The sequence below is a fragment of the Lithobates pipiens genome, unplaced genomic scaffold (genome assembly GCF_037356315.1).
Source record: "Lithobates pipiens isolate NorthernLeopardFrog02 unplaced genomic scaffold, aLitPip1_a1.2 Scaffold_19, whole genome shotgun sequence".
Taxonomy (NCBI): domain Eukaryota; kingdom Metazoa; phylum Chordata; class Amphibia; order Anura; family Ranidae; genus Lithobates; species Lithobates pipiens.
Window position 1 is genome coordinate 137550076 of NW_027507764.1, and position 19475 is coordinate 137569550.

A 19475-nucleotide genomic window follows, 5' to 3' on the forward strand; every position below is an offset into this window, starting at 1 on the left:
GCTCAAGCATGCAATAGTCTAGTTCCTCTGTTGAGCACAATGGCTGCCAGGCAGTTCTAACCTGAGGGTAACAAACCAGCCCCTGGCACACAGTCTAGATTGTGTCATTTGTCATAACTGAAAGATATGCTTAATTTCCAGGTACAGCTCCTTGCAGGGAGGATTAAAAGCTCTACTAGATGTTGTCTGTCCCTGAATATTTCCCCAACTTCTGCTTCTGACACCTAGAAAAACAGAAAAGGCCACAATGTGCTTCCCCAATCAACAAATTCAAATAATTTGCATTGCTGTGTCACCATTGGGGATTTAGGCCAGCCATACACGGAGCAAACTATTTTGCTGCAACCGCGGTTGCAGAAAATAAATTTGCTTGATTCCCCTATCAATACAGACAGGGGCGGACTGACCATTGGGGCACTCGGGCACTGCCCGAGGTCCTCATGCCACTAAGGGGCCCCATCAGGGTTGCCAGCCTCAATAAAACCAGGGACAGTATGTAAAAATCTGTGTTTTTTTTAAAAAAATCCCAAGATTATAGCTGCCCGCCACTCCAGTGTGTGTATGTGTATTCTGTGTGTATACTGTGTGTCTGTGTGTGTATACTGTATGTGTGTATGCTGTGTGGCCCCATAATCTCCTATTGCCCGGGGGCCCCATGAGTTGTCAGTCCGCCCCTGAATACAGACACTGTTGATGCGAGAATCCCTCCTGACGGGCCATTGTCTTCTAGCGGCAGGGTGGTGGGGGGATGGGGGAAGCCACTAGCGATAATCACAATAGAATCCAGCAGGCTGGTTTTACTGAAGCCGATAGATCAAATTGGTACATTTAGCCTGCCCATTAATGGTGAGATTCGAACCATGTATGGCTGGCCTTACCCTCACTTCTTATCATGCGTGACAGCAATAGATAAGCAGAAGGAGACAAAGTCTCCCCAGCTGGGACACAGACAGCAATAGAGTGTTATAACAACAATAAATAGGTTGTAAGATTCATTGTTTTTAGGAACTGTATGACTGAATTCCTTTTTCGGTGCACAGTAACGCATGGTTTGCTTCTGATCTTAGTGTCCCAGCCATATTCCCTGAAGACTTATTGGTAAGACTGTAATAATTACTGGAATTTTGGACATAGAAAGACAAATTATTGCTACTGAAAGAAGTTAACGTATTCCTAAAGGGGGATTCGCCTTCTCTATTTGTTCTGCTCAGCGATCTCACCAAGAGTGAAAATGAAAGAAAGTGGCCAAATTTTGAGCCGACCATAATAGAAATAGAGAGGAAATCTTCCAATGTGGACACTAGTTCTGGTGACAACCAGGGATTTCTACATTTCGGAGAGATTTCCTTCAATTCTTGTTTTAGCTATAGGACAGGAAATGACAGAGTTATAACAATAGTTTACTCTACCCCAAAAATATGATTTGTTAACCATTGTAAAATCACTTTCACTTAAAGTGGGGTGCCCCCTAAAAAAAAAAAAAAAAAAAAATTAAAAAAGTCAGCAGCTACAAATACTGCAGCTGCTGACTTTTAATAAATCGGAGACTTACCTGTCCCAGGGTCCAGTGATGCGGGGGAACGAAGCCCCCCCTCATTCCCCGCTCCGCTTGCAGCGCCGGCATTTTTACTGTGGGCACCCGGCTGTGGCTTCACCGCCTGGCACCCACTGCGCATGTGCGAGCAGCGCCGGGAGCCATGATACGCCACACAGTCATCTGGGACACGTGACAGGTCCCAGATGACTGTGCGGCGTGAGGGGAAGTGATGTCACCAGCCCGGGCAAGGAAGAAGGCAGACTACGAGGACCCCCTAGCAACAGGCATTTAGAGGTGAGTACAATTATTATTTTTTTCCAATTTTTTTATTTTTTTTGGTGGCAACACCACTTTAAGGACATAGCGTGTTAGTATTCTGGAGCACAGGGTTAAAGCTCCACCTTCAGGAGTAGGACACAAGGCAGAAAAAAAAGAACACAGCGTCTATGGGTAGTCCTAACTGGTAGTCAAACCCACCCATCTGCAATAGGCAGCTCAGATAGTCACAAAGTAGTACCAAGCAAAAAGACATGATAGAGGGGTGGGTGCTGTGCCTTTCAGAGATTTTACAGGGAATAATAAAAAATCCTGTTTTCTCTCACCTTATTAGCTTGTCAGTATTCTTGACTGTAGGGATGTGCCAAAGCAATGTCTCAGAGGAGTGGACAACCAAAGAAAATACACTAAACACCAGAGAACCACCCCAAAAGGAGAACAAGGGACCTCAAACAGTCACCTGCAAAATCTTGTGGCCGAAAACCGAAAATGACCAAACATCAATTTTATAATACTTAGTAAAAGTGCACAGAAGACCAGGTAACCACATTGCAAACTGGAGACACGGACGCATAATGCTGAAAAGCTCAAGAAGCCCTAATCACTGTGGAGGAGTGGGCCACAATGGGGAAAAGAGGAACAAGACCCTTATTGGCATATGACTGGACAACAGCCTGTCCAATCCACTGCAAAATACTAGTATATTAAGCTGTCAAACCTTCATCCATGATCACTAAAAGAGTTTGAACTACAGAAGGAGGCTGTAGCAGACAGATACACCCTAACTGTTCTAACCACATCCAAGATGTGAAGTGCAACTTCCTTAGGCTGGGAGACACGCGAGCACAGGGACGGAAGAAGGTCTTCATTCTGATGAAAATCGAACACCATGTTCAGCAAGAGAGGCACGCAGATGGAGAACCACCTTATTCTTGTGTAAGACCAAATAAGGACACATGACATGCACAGGTGATAGCAATCAAAAAGGTGGCCTTCAGAGAAAGTCACCAAGGGAAGATCCCTAATATTCTCAAAGGGGATTTCTGAAGAGCCAAAAGAACTAAGAGTCCCAGCAGTAAACTAGGTCCTCACGCCTACACTAGTAGACAAAACTGCTGCCTATCACAGACAAGGGGTGTGACTACCAGTTAGTACTGCCCAGAGGCGGTGCTGTGATGTTTTTTTCTGCCTAGTGTCCAATTCCTGAAGGTGGTGTTATAACCCTGCAGTCAAGAATACTGACAAGCTGTGTCCTTGATCACTAGAGAAAAAAGTTCTACCTTAAAGTTTGCTTTTTGAATTAGCAGACTGTCATCCACAGCACTGGTTTTTGTTCATAATCATACAGCTTGAATATTATACCTATCACCACAATACTTAAAATAGCATAGCAACAAGGGAACTAAGGGTGAAAATACTCAAATCCACTAAGTTCAGTTTACGGTATTATAATCCTAATGCTGTTCTAGAACTGCTGATCCATGAGATGACAAGACAAAGACCCAGTATGGTGACTTAATAGTGCAGGAAAAATTACTTTTTGTCCCTGTCAATGGCGGCCAGATGAATTCCCTAGCTCAATCACTCAACATTGAGCTTGACTTAATAGCAACATATTTTGATTTATTATTGTGATTACTTTTCAGCACTCTTATAATAGCCCAACATTATTATGCTATACATGCAGCAACATGTCTCACAAAAATACTAATGTCTATGACATTTAGCCTAGGTTCACATTGGAACGGGTTTGAAATCGTGGGAGTTCAACTTAACTCACACGATTTCAATCCGGCAATGCATTACGACTTTGGGAGGTGATTTGACAAACATCTCTGCGGGTTCCTGCACAGTTGTCTATACAAATCGCCTCCCGAAGTCAACAAAAGTAGTACAGAAACTACTTTTGGGAAATCGGTGCAATTCGGACAGTGCCATTGCTAGCATTAGCCACTGATTTGGCATGCGAAGTTGCATGCCAATTCACTTCAATGTGAACCTAGGCTTAAATAGAAAAAAAGGCAAGGGAGTTATTCCTCACAAACTGAACAGTGGTATATATTGAGGCTGGGTTCACACCGCCGCGGCAGCGAGAACCGGATGTGATTCGCACCGCACTGCAGTGCAAATCACATCTGATCTCTGTGCGATGCGAGTTCAGCCATACAGATAGTATGGCTGAATTCGCATCGCACCCGCCGCAAACTCGCACGGGACCCTTTTTTTGGTCCGCAGCAGAATCGGATCGCATGGGTGTTCACACCATGCGATCCGATTCCTGTCCGAGTTTGCAGATCGCACTGCGATATGCGGACTGATCTAGGGGTGTCATTAACATTTCACTGACACTCCCAGCAGTCCGCATAGGGCAGTGTGAACTGCCGGCCAGGGAGGCAAGCGATGCGGGAAAACGCAGCGGATTCGCAGTGTTCTCGCATCGCTCCGGTGTGAACCTAGCCTAAAACATTTCCCAAAATAGGAGCTTTGGGGCTGGCATCTCGGAACAGAACTGTTTTGGCACTAATAGTTTTGACGCTAACAAGGTATGTATAACAGTTTGGAGGATGTTTAGTGACAACCAGAAGATTAAGGGTTAAGAATAATGCCCCTTTCACATGGGGCAGATTCTGTTCTGATCAGCAGGGGATCAGCTCACAGATCCCCTGCTGATCTATGGGTGGCTGGCAGTAAACAGACTTTCCTGCCCATTTACAATGATGTATTTTAAGACTGCAACCTGCACATTTTACTGAACTGTAGCGTGTAGATTCTAGTGTATTTTTATTTATTCTTTCATAAATTTAGACAATATCACATATTTTTTATTAGTATGGGTAATAACATAAATAAATATGTATATTTGTATATATAAAAAAATTGGCAGACAGACCTGATCAGAATAGCCGTGTGAAAGGGGCCTTAGTACTATGTGATGCACAAATCTCACAATATAAAATTATAAACTTCCTTATCTTCTCTGTCAAACCGTCCTTCAATTGTCTCTCACACACTCCCCCTCCCAGACACTGCAGCTCTCCGTGGGAGGGTTTCAGTAACAGAGACAGTGCAGTCAATCCAGAAAGCAGTAGAAAGGACTAGATGTGACCAGTGCTGATTCACAGGCTGATTCACAAGCTACAGGCTTGTGAATCAGCAGTGACAATGCAGCCGCACCCCCTACAACATTTTTCATACCACTGTCACGTAAGAAGATAGTCTACAGTGAAAATTCTGCTCTTAATTCAGGAGCAGTACAGGATCGTTGCCACCCCATCACTAGAAGCTTCATCATGTGGATATCACTGGCAGGCTCAACAGGTATTTCTGACTCTTTGAAGAGGGACTAAGAGAAAACATGCAGATGCATTTATAAGTGTTGCAGTACATCATTTTTTGGCACAGTTCTTCAAACTTGTGTTTTGGCAAGTTGATCTGGTCATGGCTTACAACTCTCCCCTCTCCCCTAAAAGAAAACATTAAGATCGGACGAATAGTTGGTCAGGCACTCTGCAATGCAAGAGAAATATTGCTTAGATCTCTCCATTCAAAGCTGATTCTCTTGTGTTTGGCATGCCAGAGCAGTGACTTCCCAAAAACTGGAATGAAGTCATGTTCCAAATCTAAAGATGCTAGGATTATGAGCCCATTCAAGTCTATAGGGAGTACTGTACAGGCAGAGGATTTCTGGCCCATGGATGTTAACACCAGAAGAGATCAACAACAAGGATGGAACATGAAAACGCTGGATGTTTTTTATTTTTTTGTAAAGCTAACTTGTCCTTTAAGTTCCTTTTGACCTACCTTAACAAGATATTAAAGAGTCCTGCAAAAAAAAGTTTTTCTTTGTTTTGGATAGAGTGGGAATGAGTTTACTGCCATCTTTCATTTAGGAGATGTATCCTCACTTTTTGCCCTGCTGATGTTTTAACCAAACAGGAGTAGAGTAGGGAATGGCTAGACCCGCTTTCAGATTTCTATTGCTGTCTCTGTTGCAGATTTTCCTTCACTCCTGTTCTGTTAGGAAATTTATCAGAGCCTGCTGTGAATAGTAGTAGAAAGCAGTCTCCTTAAAATCCTTTTCTTTGAGTTCTTTGAAGGGCACAAGAATTCTTATGCCGCGTACACACGACTGGACTTTTCGACGGACTAGGTCCAACGGTCTTTCCGATGGACTTTCGGCGGAGTTCCGACGGACATTTTTCCGATGAACGGACTTGGCCACTCACAATCACACCAAAGTCCGACGGATTCAAACGTGATGACGTACGACCGGACTAGAATAAGGAAGTTCATAGCCAGTAGCCAATAGCTGCCCTAGCGTCGGTTTTCATCCATCGGACTAGCATACACACGAGAGGACTTCTCAGTAGGAACTGGGTCCGGCGGAGTTCCGGCGAAAAAATTTGAAACATGTTCTATTTCTAAAGTTCGTCAGATTTTTGGACAGCAAAGGTCCGATGGAGCCCACACACGATCAAATTGTCAGACGGATTCGCTCTGTTGGACCTTTGATGTCGAAAAGTCCAGTCGTGTGTACATGGCATTAGGGTGTCGGTCGGGTTATTCGCTGCCTACAGGAGAAAATGAACACTGTCAACCCCCCCCCCCCCCCACCCACACACAAAAAAGCTCACGGCCACAGGATAAGCCTGCTCACAACCATCATGTCTCAGTTTTGTATTAATGTCTTTTACGGAAAGCATGATGTTAACCAGAGGGTAGGAACCTGTGTCCCCCAGTGGACTCTAAGAAAAGTATTTTTTCGGTGAGTACAAAAATCCTATTTTCTTTCTTGTTCATTGACGGGAGCAGGAATTATTAGACTATAAGGACATCCAAAAAAAGTCCAAATAAGGGGTTGGGCAACAGAGCATCAAGGTTAACAGACCCAAAAACAACCCAGCAAACTGGGGACTGCCTGCAGTTCAAATAGTCACCTGAAGGGCCTAACACCCGAAGCTGGCATTACATGAGGTCTGAATAATTTCCTGGTAGAAAACAAAAAAAGGACCAGGTGATAGCCTTGCAAACTGAGAAAACTTGCTTGATGTAAAAAAAAAAGCAAGCAGCACTTTGGTAGAGTGCATCCCGACAGATAAGGGTGGAACCCGATTCTAAAACCATAACTTTGGATAATGATCTGCCTGAGTCACCTACGGACAGTGGACTGAGAAGCCAATGAATTTTTACGGCAGTCCACACTGAATAAAAAAAGGATCCAGCCTTCCTGAAGAATCAGAGGCTGAGAAATAAATTCTCACAGTCCAAAACACATCCAGACAGTCTAAACTACAGCCAGATAGAAGGGTGGGAGAACAATGTCCTGGTTGAGGTGAAAGCCAGAACTACCTTAGGCAAGAAAGATATGCTGGGCTTCAACACCAACATGTCCCTATAAAAAAAAGGGCTAGTCTGGAGGTGGGCATATAATGTTCACAAGAGATGTATGCATGAGTAGCACTGGGAATCAGATGTAGAAGACATTGGTGCACAGAGATATTGGGACGTGTGAATAATTTGGGGGTACACGTGGATAATTTGGTGGAAGATCTTACTACTTTGGACTTTATGTTTTGGATTTTAGTATTAATTTTTAGTGAAGGTTTGTGGGTTGTGCAACACATTTTGCTGCATTATTTTCTGTCCTGGAAAGCGTTTTCTTTTACTAGTGTGCATTTCTCTTGTAGGTGGCAGTGTAACCCAACAGTCTATGAAATCCTGTGTCCCTCAATGGAAGTGAAAGCAAAAAGTTTCTGATTTTAACATACACTTTCAGAACTCCCAAAAAATATCTTGTTGTGCATGTTGCTGCAATGTCAAAAATAATATTTTTTTCTTTGCACCCCCTTCCAAAGACATACAACACAAAGTCTTGTTTCCACACTGTAAAGTTAACAGACTCAAAAGACATGTAAGCATAATGGGTCAATTCCTTGTTTTCAGTATTTGTAATAGTTGCATAGCGATATGTATACACCTTCTGTTTTAAGGCTAGATTATGCACTTTACAAAAAAACGAACACAAACTATAACAGTCTTGTAAACCTACAAGCAAGATAAGGTTAAACACGTACTTTGTGCCAGCCTTTGAGAGGCCATTTCCTTCTCTTCAGCAGGAAGCCTTCTTGTTTCTGTGGTTCCTGGGTGCAGCTATTGCTTCCCCGAAGGCCTTCTACAATCTCCCAGCTATCCTAATAGAAAGAATGTGAAAGATGTAATAAATTAGTCAAATAATTTAATTCTGCAATTTATGAGACATGTACTATGAAAGTGTACCTAAACACCAAAAAATGTTGATAGGCATGCTCCTGCAATGTCAAAAAAAAAAAAAATTCTCTTATCCCTTTCTTTAAATTAAGTTACAACTGGGGATCAGTGCCAGGACAAGGTTATTAGGGCCCAAGGTGAACACCTCCCAAGAATAAATCCCCCCTCCTTCCAGTACAAATCCCCTCTCCCAGCAGAAATCTTTGCACCCTCCCCCCAATCCCTCCTTCCAGTTCAAATCCTCTCTTTACCCAAAACCCACCAGCACAAATCCCTTCTCCCAAAAAAAAAAAATAACCCCTCCTAGCATAAATTACCCCCCCTCCACTGCAAAGCCCCCCTCCCATCACAAAACATGTTCATACAAAAATGTACAGGATATGCACAGTGAAGGGAGCACAAATACGAACAATGTAAGGGGAAAGCAGTATTTTCTTAACTTACAGTAAACCACAATACTATTCATCTGAAAGAGCTTAGTTCTACTTTAAGGGCAGAGGCGGTAAATGCTAAAAGATTGCAGTTAGAACTCATTGTTCAAAGAAAAAAAAAAATCTTACTTGTATAATTAATAAGGCAACAAACTGAAAGAGTACAAACATGTCAAGGATAATAATAAGCTGTAGCTGTGGAACTTTAAAAAAAAATTGCAGGCTGCACTAGTTATAAATACATCCAAGGGAATTTTTAGCACTGTCAAAATGATCAACAATGGACAAATCAATGTAATACAATTTCTGCTCTTTAATGCAGCATATGGAAACCTTTAAAAATATGCAAAATCTCAAGGCACGGAAATCTAAAATGTAAGAAAACATAAATGTTATTTATCAATGGGAAACCTGAGCCTGGGACGATGCACACAGCCTGGGACAATGCACACAATCACCTTAATGAAAAAAAACTTCATATCAGAAGCCCCTCTTCGCATCAGAGTCCCCTCGTCAAATATTATGCCTGGTAGACATAGTTTTTTTTTTCTGTTCTTTTGTACTAAGACAAGCGATGTTAGTACAGCAATTTCCCCACTGTGCTATTGTGTTGTAAAAGGGGGACAACCCCCCCCCCCCCACACACACACACACACACACCAGATGTTTTCCAGCATGCCCGCCTATTCAATAAAAGCCGGTTGTTAGGCCGGCTTCTGTCAGGCGGACTGTTGTACACGTGGGACGAATGTCAGACAGCTTCTGTTGAAATGGCTGATACTTGTCAAAGTGTACCAGCTTTCAAGCTGTGTAGATATTCGCCAGCACACCATGGATCTTCAAGTTAAGTTCAAACAGTTTTTCATTGAAGTATGATCACAAACAACGTTTTGGAGTCTTTGTCAGGTATCTGATGTCATCACATACCTGACGAAGGGGTCCTGCGTGACTCCGAAATGTTGCACTTTCATTTGTGATGTGATCATACTTCAATGAAAAACTGTTTGAGCTTAAAAAGAAGAGCTCCAGTCTCCTGTGTAAAAACTAAAAGCCAGCAGTTACAAAAACTGTAGCTGCTGACTTTAAAAAAAAACAGCCATACACCTATCCGTCGATCCAGCGATGGGCTCACCCCCTACATCGAAACTGTGGACACCTGGCTGTGACAGTTTGCAGCTTCACAACCTGGTGCCCGCTGCACATGTGCAAGCCGCGCTTCACATTATGAATGGCCCCGCAGTGTCAAAATCGGGTACCCGATCCCCTCTTCCCCCCTAAAAGTGTCCTTTCACAAACAGGGGCAGGACAGGAGGACATAAAGCGGAACTAGCTCCGTTTTGACTTGAAGATCTGTGGTGTGTTGGTAAATATCTACCCCGAGTCATGCATGATTCAGTCTCCTGCTGGTGCACCCAGTATCCTAGAGCATCTTCCAGTTACATGAGTGATGGGAATTTGGATGGTTAGCCTTAAAGCAGGGTACACATGCACAGTTTTTTTTCATTCAGCAGGTAGAAGAAAAAACCTGACAGGTCCTCGCATCCTCATAAGCAATATAAATGCAAATATCTCCCCTGCCGCCCGATTATATGCTGAAAGTGGGGGCTTCCCCCCTCCCTTGTCAAAATACACAAAATCAGTGCTGTAACCATTAGCTGCATGCTCTGATCGAGTGCTGGTTTTTCAGAATGATTCAAAAGAAGCCAGCGGTTAGACAGAGAAGAGCACACATGGACCAAAAGGTTCCTGCTGAACCAGACAATTTTCGGCACATGTATACCCAACTTTACTCACATTACATTAGAGGTCCCCTCCATCACATCAGACCCCCTTTCATGTCAGAGGTCCTCCATGAGATCAGAGTCTCACCTATATATGAGAGCCCCCATCACACCCCATGACAAAGTCTACCCATTACCACAGAGCCCTCTCACCCATCTCTGATCAAGTGCAAATTGTGTGTCAAGCTTGTGGCACCCTGGGGGAACCCAAATGGCACCCCAGGGAGCCACGGCATCCTGGTAGAGAAACGCCGCTCTAAAGGGCTGAATAATGTACATGGAATAATTTGGCTGATATCCATAAATAAATAAATAAAACATTCCAGCCAACTGGAAAAAGATGGAATGATGTCACTGTATCTAGGCAAACTAAACAGACTGCAGACTGAAGGTAAAGTCTATTTTTACACCAGGTTTTCATAGCTGCTATAGTGCTGTAGCAGGAGATAGGGAGGAATAATGAGCTTACAACATCCTCTATGCAAGAAGAATGGCATGGTTTACTTTAAGTAGGTAAATGAATCAAATCATAAAACGGTTGTGATCATTTAGGGTATTGACAATATTTTCTCCTTGTTGTCAAGTGCTCACAAAAGTACTAATGATTTGTGATCCAATGTCCTGAGAAGTTGATTCATTTATCAAAAGCCCATCAGCTTGTACCAGGTTGTTAAAAACAAGCAGTGATTTAGTGCAGCAGACTGTCATATTTATAAAGCGCTTCGCTTACATCACAAAAGTAAAAATCAAGCACAGAAGACATTTCATTTTCAAATGAAAAAAGACATGCCGTCAGCATGCTGCACCGGATGATTTAATATTAAATAATGATTCTGATGATTGATGTTCTGGCCTGACCTCAGGCCAAGCCAAAAAGAAAATACTCCAGTGGTTTTGTTAGTAAGGCACAGGTAGACTATTGCAGCAAGACAGCATATTCACCTATGTTCCTATGCGACAGCCCACAATCTATACACAATGAAAAAGAATGCCACCACGGTGACAAGACCTACCAAGCATTTAACCACATCATTTCACCCGATACACAAACTCATGAGTGATTTCAATGTGTTCCTACATTAACCACCTAAGGACCAAGCCTATTTTCCAAACTTGGTGTTTTCAAGTTAAAATCATCTTTTTTTCTGCTAGAAAATTACTTAGAACCCCCAAACATTATAATTATATATATTTAACACCCTAGAGAATAAAATGGTGGTCCTTGCAATACTTTATGTCACATCATATTTGCGCAGCGGTCTTACAAACGCAATAAAAAAAATAAAAAATACCACTTTCTTGAATTAACAAATAAGACATTAGTAAAGTTAGGCCAATTTTTTTTTACATTGTGAAAGATATCATTACGCCGAGTAAATCGATACCCAACATGTCATGCTTGAAAATTGCGCCCGCTCTTGGAATGACGGCAAACTTTAACCCTTAAAAATCTCCATAGGCGACGTTTAAAAATGTCTTCTGGTTAACAGTTTTGAGTTACAGAGAAAGTATTTTGCTAAAATGATTGCTCTCACTCTAATGATTGCTGTAACACCTCACATGTGTGGTTTGAACACCGGTTTCATATGCAGGCGTGAATTGCGCACACATTCGCTTATGCGTGCGAGTCCGGGGCGCTTTAAAAAAAAAAATCTTATTTATTTTTATTTTTTTACACTGTCCTTTTAAAAAAAAATGTTTGGGTCATTTTTATTCCTATTACAAGGAATGTAAACATCTCTTGTAATAGAAAATCAGGACAGGACCTCTTAAATGTGGGATCTGGGGTCAAAAATACCTCAGATCTCACATTTACACTTAAATGCAATAAAAAAATAAAATAAAATGATTTAATAAAAAATTCCCTGTTAAGACCATTTGAGAGGAAGTGATGTTTGACGTCACTTTCGTCATCCAATGTTATGGAGCCGAGCGGGGGCCATCTTTCCCTCACTTGGCTCCATACCTCAGAGGGGAGAGGGCCCGGTTGGCTCCGGTAAGTGTCAGACGACCGGAGTGAGGCAGGAGGGGGGGCCTCTCCCTCCCCTGATAAAAGTGATCTCACGGTGAATCTGCCACGGAGACCACTTTTATCAGAAAGAAGACCATCCGCCATATAAGAATATACCGGGGTATTGGCAGCTATCTGCTGCCATAACCCCGGTACTCAGCGTCAACGTATAACGACGGCGGGTGGTACGAAAGTTGTTAAAGAGAGACTCTAGCAATATTTGTACTTTTTTTCCCAAGTAACTTTATTTAAATGAATGAGAAGGACAAACATTTGGCCAATGAAGAGAATAGAAATAAATCATGAAAGAAGAGTCTGTGCAAAAGCCATTACAGTGGGCCGATAGAAATTTGAGGTTTCAATCACATGGCAATATAAAAAGAAAATTAGAAAACGTTTTCGTTTCATTCAATTGTTTTTAAAGGAATTCCCCAATCCTCCTCTTCTCGGGTTCCACACCAGTGCTCGGTGGCTCCACCCCCCCCACCCCTTGCTTCCAAGCTGGCTCTGTGTGCCCATAGACACAGAGCACGGTTCACCCTGCTCACTGTTCCTCCTCACTGGCTGTAATTGATAGCTGTGGGAGCCTGATGTCTCTGAGCATGTGAGGAGAGAGAGAGCTGCTGCTCTTGTGCATATCAATAGCAGAGGTAGCTGTGAAATTCATAAAGCTGTATGTAGGTTTTGAATAGATCCAGGTAGAAGGAGTTCAGTTACACAAGTTATAATCCAATTCACAATACAGTACTAAAAGACAACAGGATATCAATACATCACTTGTATATCAAGTCAAAATGTATTTAAAAAATGTTGCTCGTCTTGAAAAACGCTCTCAAACCAAGTTACTCTCAAACCAAGGTTTTACTGTACATTACTGGCCAATGTTGGACATCAAGTGTTTAAGCCCTGCACCTACGCATTTCATCATAACTGACGTCATCAGGGGCACGGTGTGCAGCCTGCCTCATGTCATGGGGATCTCTCTGCCTAACAGAGGGAACTCATGATTGGAGGAAAGGCCGTCCACATGATGTTGACAGGAAATACTAAAGTGCGCTGCTCCCAGTCTTTGTTCTTTATCTCCATTTATTTTAATAGTGATTTCGTGTCTTTGGAGTCAGTGTACTAAACAAGCCTTTTTTTTGCCAAATCTCTTCTTTATACATAGGGCCCTAATTTTTTCAGTCAAAGCTGAACTAACTATTTGAATTACTCTATTAGAAGCTACTACTGTATATGCCTAGAAATCCTTTACTCCTACATTGTAAAAGAGCTAAAAGAAAGGTCGCACTAAAACAATGTTAAAACAAAAGGACTTACCGTATATACTCGAGTATAGGCCGACCCGAATATAAGCCGAGGCCCCCAATTTACCCCCAAAAAACTGGAAAACTTATTGACTCGTGTATAAGCCGAGGGTGAGACATGGCTGTCCATCCCTGTGTGTCCGTCCATCCGTGTGTGTGTGTGTGTGTGTGTGTGTGTGTGTGTGTGTGTGTGTGTCCGTCCATCCATCCCTGTGTGTGTGTCCGTGCAGCCTTGTGTGTGTGTCCAGCCTACCTGTGTCCCGAGCCTCCGTCCCGAGCCTCCTCCGTCCCGAGCCGTCGTCCCGAGCCTCCGTCGTCCCGAGCCTCCTCCGTCCCGTGTCGTGCCGATGGATCGCCGCTCCAGGATCGCCGCTCTTCTCGGCGGCCATTCTACAATTCAAAAGCCGCGCCTCCGCCTCCGCCTGTGATAGGCGGAACACTCAATTTCCCAGCAGCCTGTGTTCCGCCTATCACGGACATCCTCTCATCCTCGTCCGTAGTACGAGGATGAGCGGATGTCCGTGATAGGCGGAACACTGACTGCTGGGAAATTCAGTGTTCCGCCTATTACAGGCGGAGGCGGAGGCGCGGCTTTTGAATTTTAGAATGTCCGCCGTCTGTCTGCTCGATACGCTGATCGAGCAGTCAGACAGCGGTGACTCGAGTATAAGCCGAGGGGGCACTTTCAGCCTCAAAAAAGAGGCTGAAAATCTCGGCTTATACTCGAGTATATACGGTAGTTATATAAACAATCAATCAATTGAATGTTCTTCACTAAAGATTATCAAGCAAAAAAAAAAAAAAAAATCTGAAAAAAAAAAAGAAGGATTGTGGATTTTTTAAAAAGTCAAAGTTTAAATAACGTTGGATAGATATTAACTATGAGCAGGAGAATGTTCAGGATCAAAGGAAGAAGACAGAGATCTGATCTTACAGCATGGAGGAAGCCTGTTCACTGGTTGCACAGAATGTGAAAATAATTGGGTTGAATGATGACTCAACCGCCATGACTCTGCAACACTAACATTCAGTAATCCACACAAAAGGTGGTCAAATAATATAATTAAACATTTGTAATAAAAATGTTTGAAGTGTATCTAGAAAGTCTTTAAAGATCATAAGAAATGATTAGATTATGGCTTGCGCCAAAGGAAATTGCAAGAACGTGGTTTCATAAGAAAATTAAAGAAATTAATTAAATACGCATTTTCCATTATTTTATTTATTTATAAAGAAACCCGCGACCATGAAATGGAGAAAATTGGATGAAAAGTTCAAAATGCAAATCACTGCAAAGTATTTTATCATGAATATATTATTAAAGTATCATAAACTTTTATATCATTAGCAAGAATTGCTAAATATCCCCATACCAATTACTTTTCATCAAAATACACCAACAGGACCTGTAATACAGAAAACGTGAGCGGACGTCGCCAAAAGTAACTAATTTGCAAAAAAAAAAAAAAAAAAAAAAAAAAAAAAAAAACAATTCTTGCCACCCTAAGCCCCTGTACACACGGTCGGACATTCCAACCACAAAATCCCCCAGATTTTTTCAGACGGATTTTGTCCGAAACTGGTGTTGCATACACACGGTCGGACAAAGTTGTTGGAAAATCCAATTGTTCGTAACGTGATGACGTTCGTTCGTTACGATGGAACTACGTTCAGGCTAGTAGCCAATAGCTTTGGTCTCGTAATTTGATCTGAGCATGCGTGCCACTTTGTCCGATCGGAATTCTCTACAAACGATCGGGCAAAGTTCGATCGGATCATGTTGTCTGAATATTTTATATCCAGCTCTCAAACTTTGTTGGTCGGACATTCCGACGGAAAAAGTCAGATGGAGCCCACACACGATCGGATTATCGGACATTTGCCGTCGGAATTTCCGATCGTGTGTACAGGGGCTAAGGGCCTTGTAACATTAGCAATCCCAGCAGCTCACACATGATAAGATCACTAAGGGCATATTCATATTTTGTTTGTATTGCATTTTATTGGCAATACAGTGCTGTGAGGTGCCATTCATTTTGAATGCAATAATACAAGTAGTGCACAAAGCAAGCAGAAAGAAAAATGAATGGGCTGATGAAACGCATGTTAATGTGCATTTGTTACTTTACTGCATGGGGAATTGATTTACTAAAAGCAAATAGATTGTGCACATTGTAGGTGCAGTTGCTCCAGTGCTTAGTAAATGAGGGGAAGTTCTGCTTACTTCCATTATTATTATTATTATTATTTTATTGTCTTTGCATGCAATTGGTTATTCTTGCCAAGTGAGGCTGTAGGTCCAAGAAATATCTCCTAAACCTATACAGTTTAGGAGATATTTACCTGAAGACAGCCACCGCTGTCTACGGCGCATGCGCCGTAGACAGCGGCACGCAGGCACACTGGGTAAGCCGCAGATCGCGGTGATATGCTGCAAATGTCGGCTCCCGTGCGCATGCACGGGAGTGACATCATCGCTGCTCCGGCGAATCACAGCGCCGGAGCAGCAAGATCCACCAAGAAGATGTACGCTCGGAACTACAGAGGACAGCGGTGACTTCGCTGGCTCCTGTGTCAGGTAAGTGACACATCATGGACTACTATGCGATGTATAGTAGTCCATTATGCTTTACCTTTGCAGGGAATCAAAGAGGAAGTAAACCCATCAGGGTTTACTTCCTCTTTAAGCTCTGGAGCGAATGCATTTGCAGGATGCATAGTCTATTTGCCTATAGTAAACCAACCACATGGGCTCTAACCAAGCACTAATTTTCTCCACCACAGGATGCTGAGCTGCCAGAAAGAGTGGACTGTGCATGCATGGGTAGGGATTGTAGCCAAGTGCTCGTTCTTGAGTTTCCGAGTTCACATATCCAGCATGCAGTATGTCCTGTCCTCTGCAGGGCCGAGGGAAGGGAAATTAAATAAGCAGACGAAAAAGCATTATTTTGAAAAAAAAAATAGAGCATTGCATAGTGATACACGGAGGACGCTGTAATGCTTGGGTATGTTTTTGCAAAAATCCATACAGGTGAAAAAAACATTTAATTAATAGTGCTGATAGACTCTTTGAAACAAAGTTTCTCAACCTGTCTCAAAATAAAATAATAATAAAAAAAAGACAATACCCAGATATTGAGTACATAGTAGAAAGAGGTTAGATTTTTATCTATTTTACAATAAATGATTTGTTGACTGATGCTGTATCCACCTAGGAAAGTATAATTGGGGGGGGGGGGGGGGGATCCTTTACTTCTTTTAATGAAGCCCCACCAGCCCAACAAGCTAGTTTTTCATTTGCTTGCCCTATTAATTGTAACCGCTTGTCGACTGCCCCACACCGATATACATTGGCAGAAGGGCACGTACAGGCAAACTAACGTACCTGTATATTGCCCTTTAAGAGGATATCCGCGATCTCCTCAAGGGGAGGAAGAACAGGGAGATGCTAATGTAAACAAGCATCTCCCGGTTCTGCCTAGTAACAGTGTCACTGATCTCTGCTCCCTGTGATCGGAGCAGAGATCAGTGACGTGCCACACGTAGCCACACCACCCCAGGACACACTTAACCCATGCAATGCCCCCTAGTGGTTAATCCCTTCACTGCCAGTGTCATTTACATATCACTGATTGCTGCATAAATGACAATGGTCCCAAAAATTTGTCAAAATTGCCCGATGTATCTGCCATAATGTCACAGTCATGATGGAAATCGCTGATCGCCGCCATTACTAGTAAAAAAAAAAATTATTAATAAAAATGCCATAAAACTATTCCCTATTTTGTAAATGCTATAACTTTTGCGCAAACCAATCAATAAACGCTTATTGCGCTTTTTTTTTACCAAAAATATGTAGAACAATACGTATCTGCCTTAGATATTTTTGGGTTATATTATAGCAAAATGTAAAAAATAATGCGTTTTTTTCAAAATTGTCGCGCTTTTTTGTTTATAGCGCAAAAAATAAAAACCGCAGAGGTGATCAAATACCACCAAAAGAAAGCTCTATTTGTGGGGGGGGGGAAAAAAAGGACATACATTTTGTTTGGGAGCCACGTCGCACGACCGTGCAATTGTCAGTTAAAGTGACGCAGTGCCGAATCGCAAAAAGTGCTCTGGTTGGGAAGGGGGTAAATCCTTCCAGGGCTGAAGTGGTTACAACTCACATCACACATGAAAATGGCATCATGACCTTCAGCTGTGATAAGTGTTATAATACTTTTACGATCATTACACCTCATTATATACACTACACAATTGCGCATTGTGAATTATGCTTTTTTGTAGGTGTCAAGCGGTTACGATGAAACAAAGAGCTGTATGTGGTGGTTGTCTAATGGTAAATCTCTTTTTGGCAAACACTGCTTGTTTAGTATGTACTTTTGCTCTCTTGATGTGTTATACAGTATGTTGTATGCTGAATATGTTGGTGTGGTTTACAGAAAGTGACTGTGTTTTTTTAACTTGTTTATTGTGAAAATTGAATGAAAGTTACATTTTTCTTTGTTTAGTATAGGTTTAAAGTTGCACATCAGAAGCTACAATTTTTTAATTTTTATCATCAGCCAGAGGCCTGATAAAAAAAAATAAGCTGAACGGATTCCCCCATCCACACAATCCGTGCTGTTTTATTCTGACAGCGGTGGACTCCTCCCCCAATCAGAGCTACAGTCAATTGGCTACAGGTGCTGAGCGAATGAAAACTTTCCAACATTCTTGTTCCAGAGAAGCCAATCATTTGATCGACTTCTCTTGAGCGAGAAGAGCCATAGATGGATTGAAGTTTGGTTGGTCCTTGCCGAACCGGCCGATTTTCGATCCATCTATGGCCAGGTATGGCTCACATTCCGAGTCTACTGTAAAAACGGGCAGCTGGTCCTTTCAATGCTAAGCTTTGCACTGCGGTCTCATGATCACTTATGGCAGCTCCTTCTTGCATGACAGTCTCCTGTAATATGACAGCAAAGCAGAACTCTCAGTTTCTCTCTTTCTTGTAAAATACAAGTCTTTCCTACAAGGTCATATATAAACATAACAAGAATTGTTCCAAAAACATGGTCTATTTTCACAATACTAATGATTCACACTAAGGAATGACAAAAATGACACTCGGATTACTTTTCGATTTGTAGTTATTTTTCCCATCACCAGATTATGGATTTTTCAAGATCATGTATAAATAGGGTTGCCAATTTTTCCTCAAGCCAAACCCGAACACTTTAGAGGAGCACAGTAAAAAAAATTGTTTTAGTATACACTATAGCAGAACTACAAGTCCCATGAGGCATAGCAAGACTATGACAGCCACAAGCATGGCACCCAGAGGCATGATGGGAATTGCAGTTTTGCAACAGCTGGAGGGCTGCTAATTGCATATCCCTGTAAGGACATATTCGGTGACCCATCGCAATTTGCTACAGAAGTGGTGTTCCGTCGCCGCCATCTTGCTACACCCCACACTTGTCTACAGTAAGGATACAGTAAAAGGGGGAAAGCGGACATGTTGTTACACCCACGCAGGGGCGTCGGGAGGGGGTGGCTAGGGGTGGCTGAAGCCCCGAATGTGACCCCAAAAAGCCCTGAGTCTATGGAATGCTGTATTCCATTGTTAGCCCCGGCTAATTTCAGCCGCACTCACTAACAGATCAGTCCCCTGCGGCCAAAATTAGCCATAGCGGCTGAAAGTGGCCGAGTGCCGTTGGTGCCGCCTTCTGGAGCAGGATGTGTGACGTGATGTCCATCTTAGCCTGCAGGCTCCAGAAGGCGGGAACACTACATCCCCGCTCGGGCGGGGGGCTCGGCTCTCCTCACCCCAGTGACTGACTGCCTGCTGTGACCACACACCATGACTGAGCTGAGGTA

The 19475-nt window shown here is 42.6% G+C and overlaps 1 protein-coding gene across 2 annotated transcripts in view; it reads right to left on the bottom strand.

Annotated features, from left to right (window-relative positions):
* The window catches only part of OSBPL3 (oxysterol binding protein like 3), a gene marked incomplete in the record, with an annotated part of 261328 nt that overhangs the window by 98834 nt on the left and 143019 nt on the right, over positions 1 to 19475 (bottom strand). For both annotated transcript variants that reach the window (XM_077491306.1, XM_077491305.1), the window contains 1 exon segment: positions 7888 to 8004. In XM_077491306.1, the coding sequence (XP_077347432.1) occupies positions 7888 to 8004 (117 nt within the window).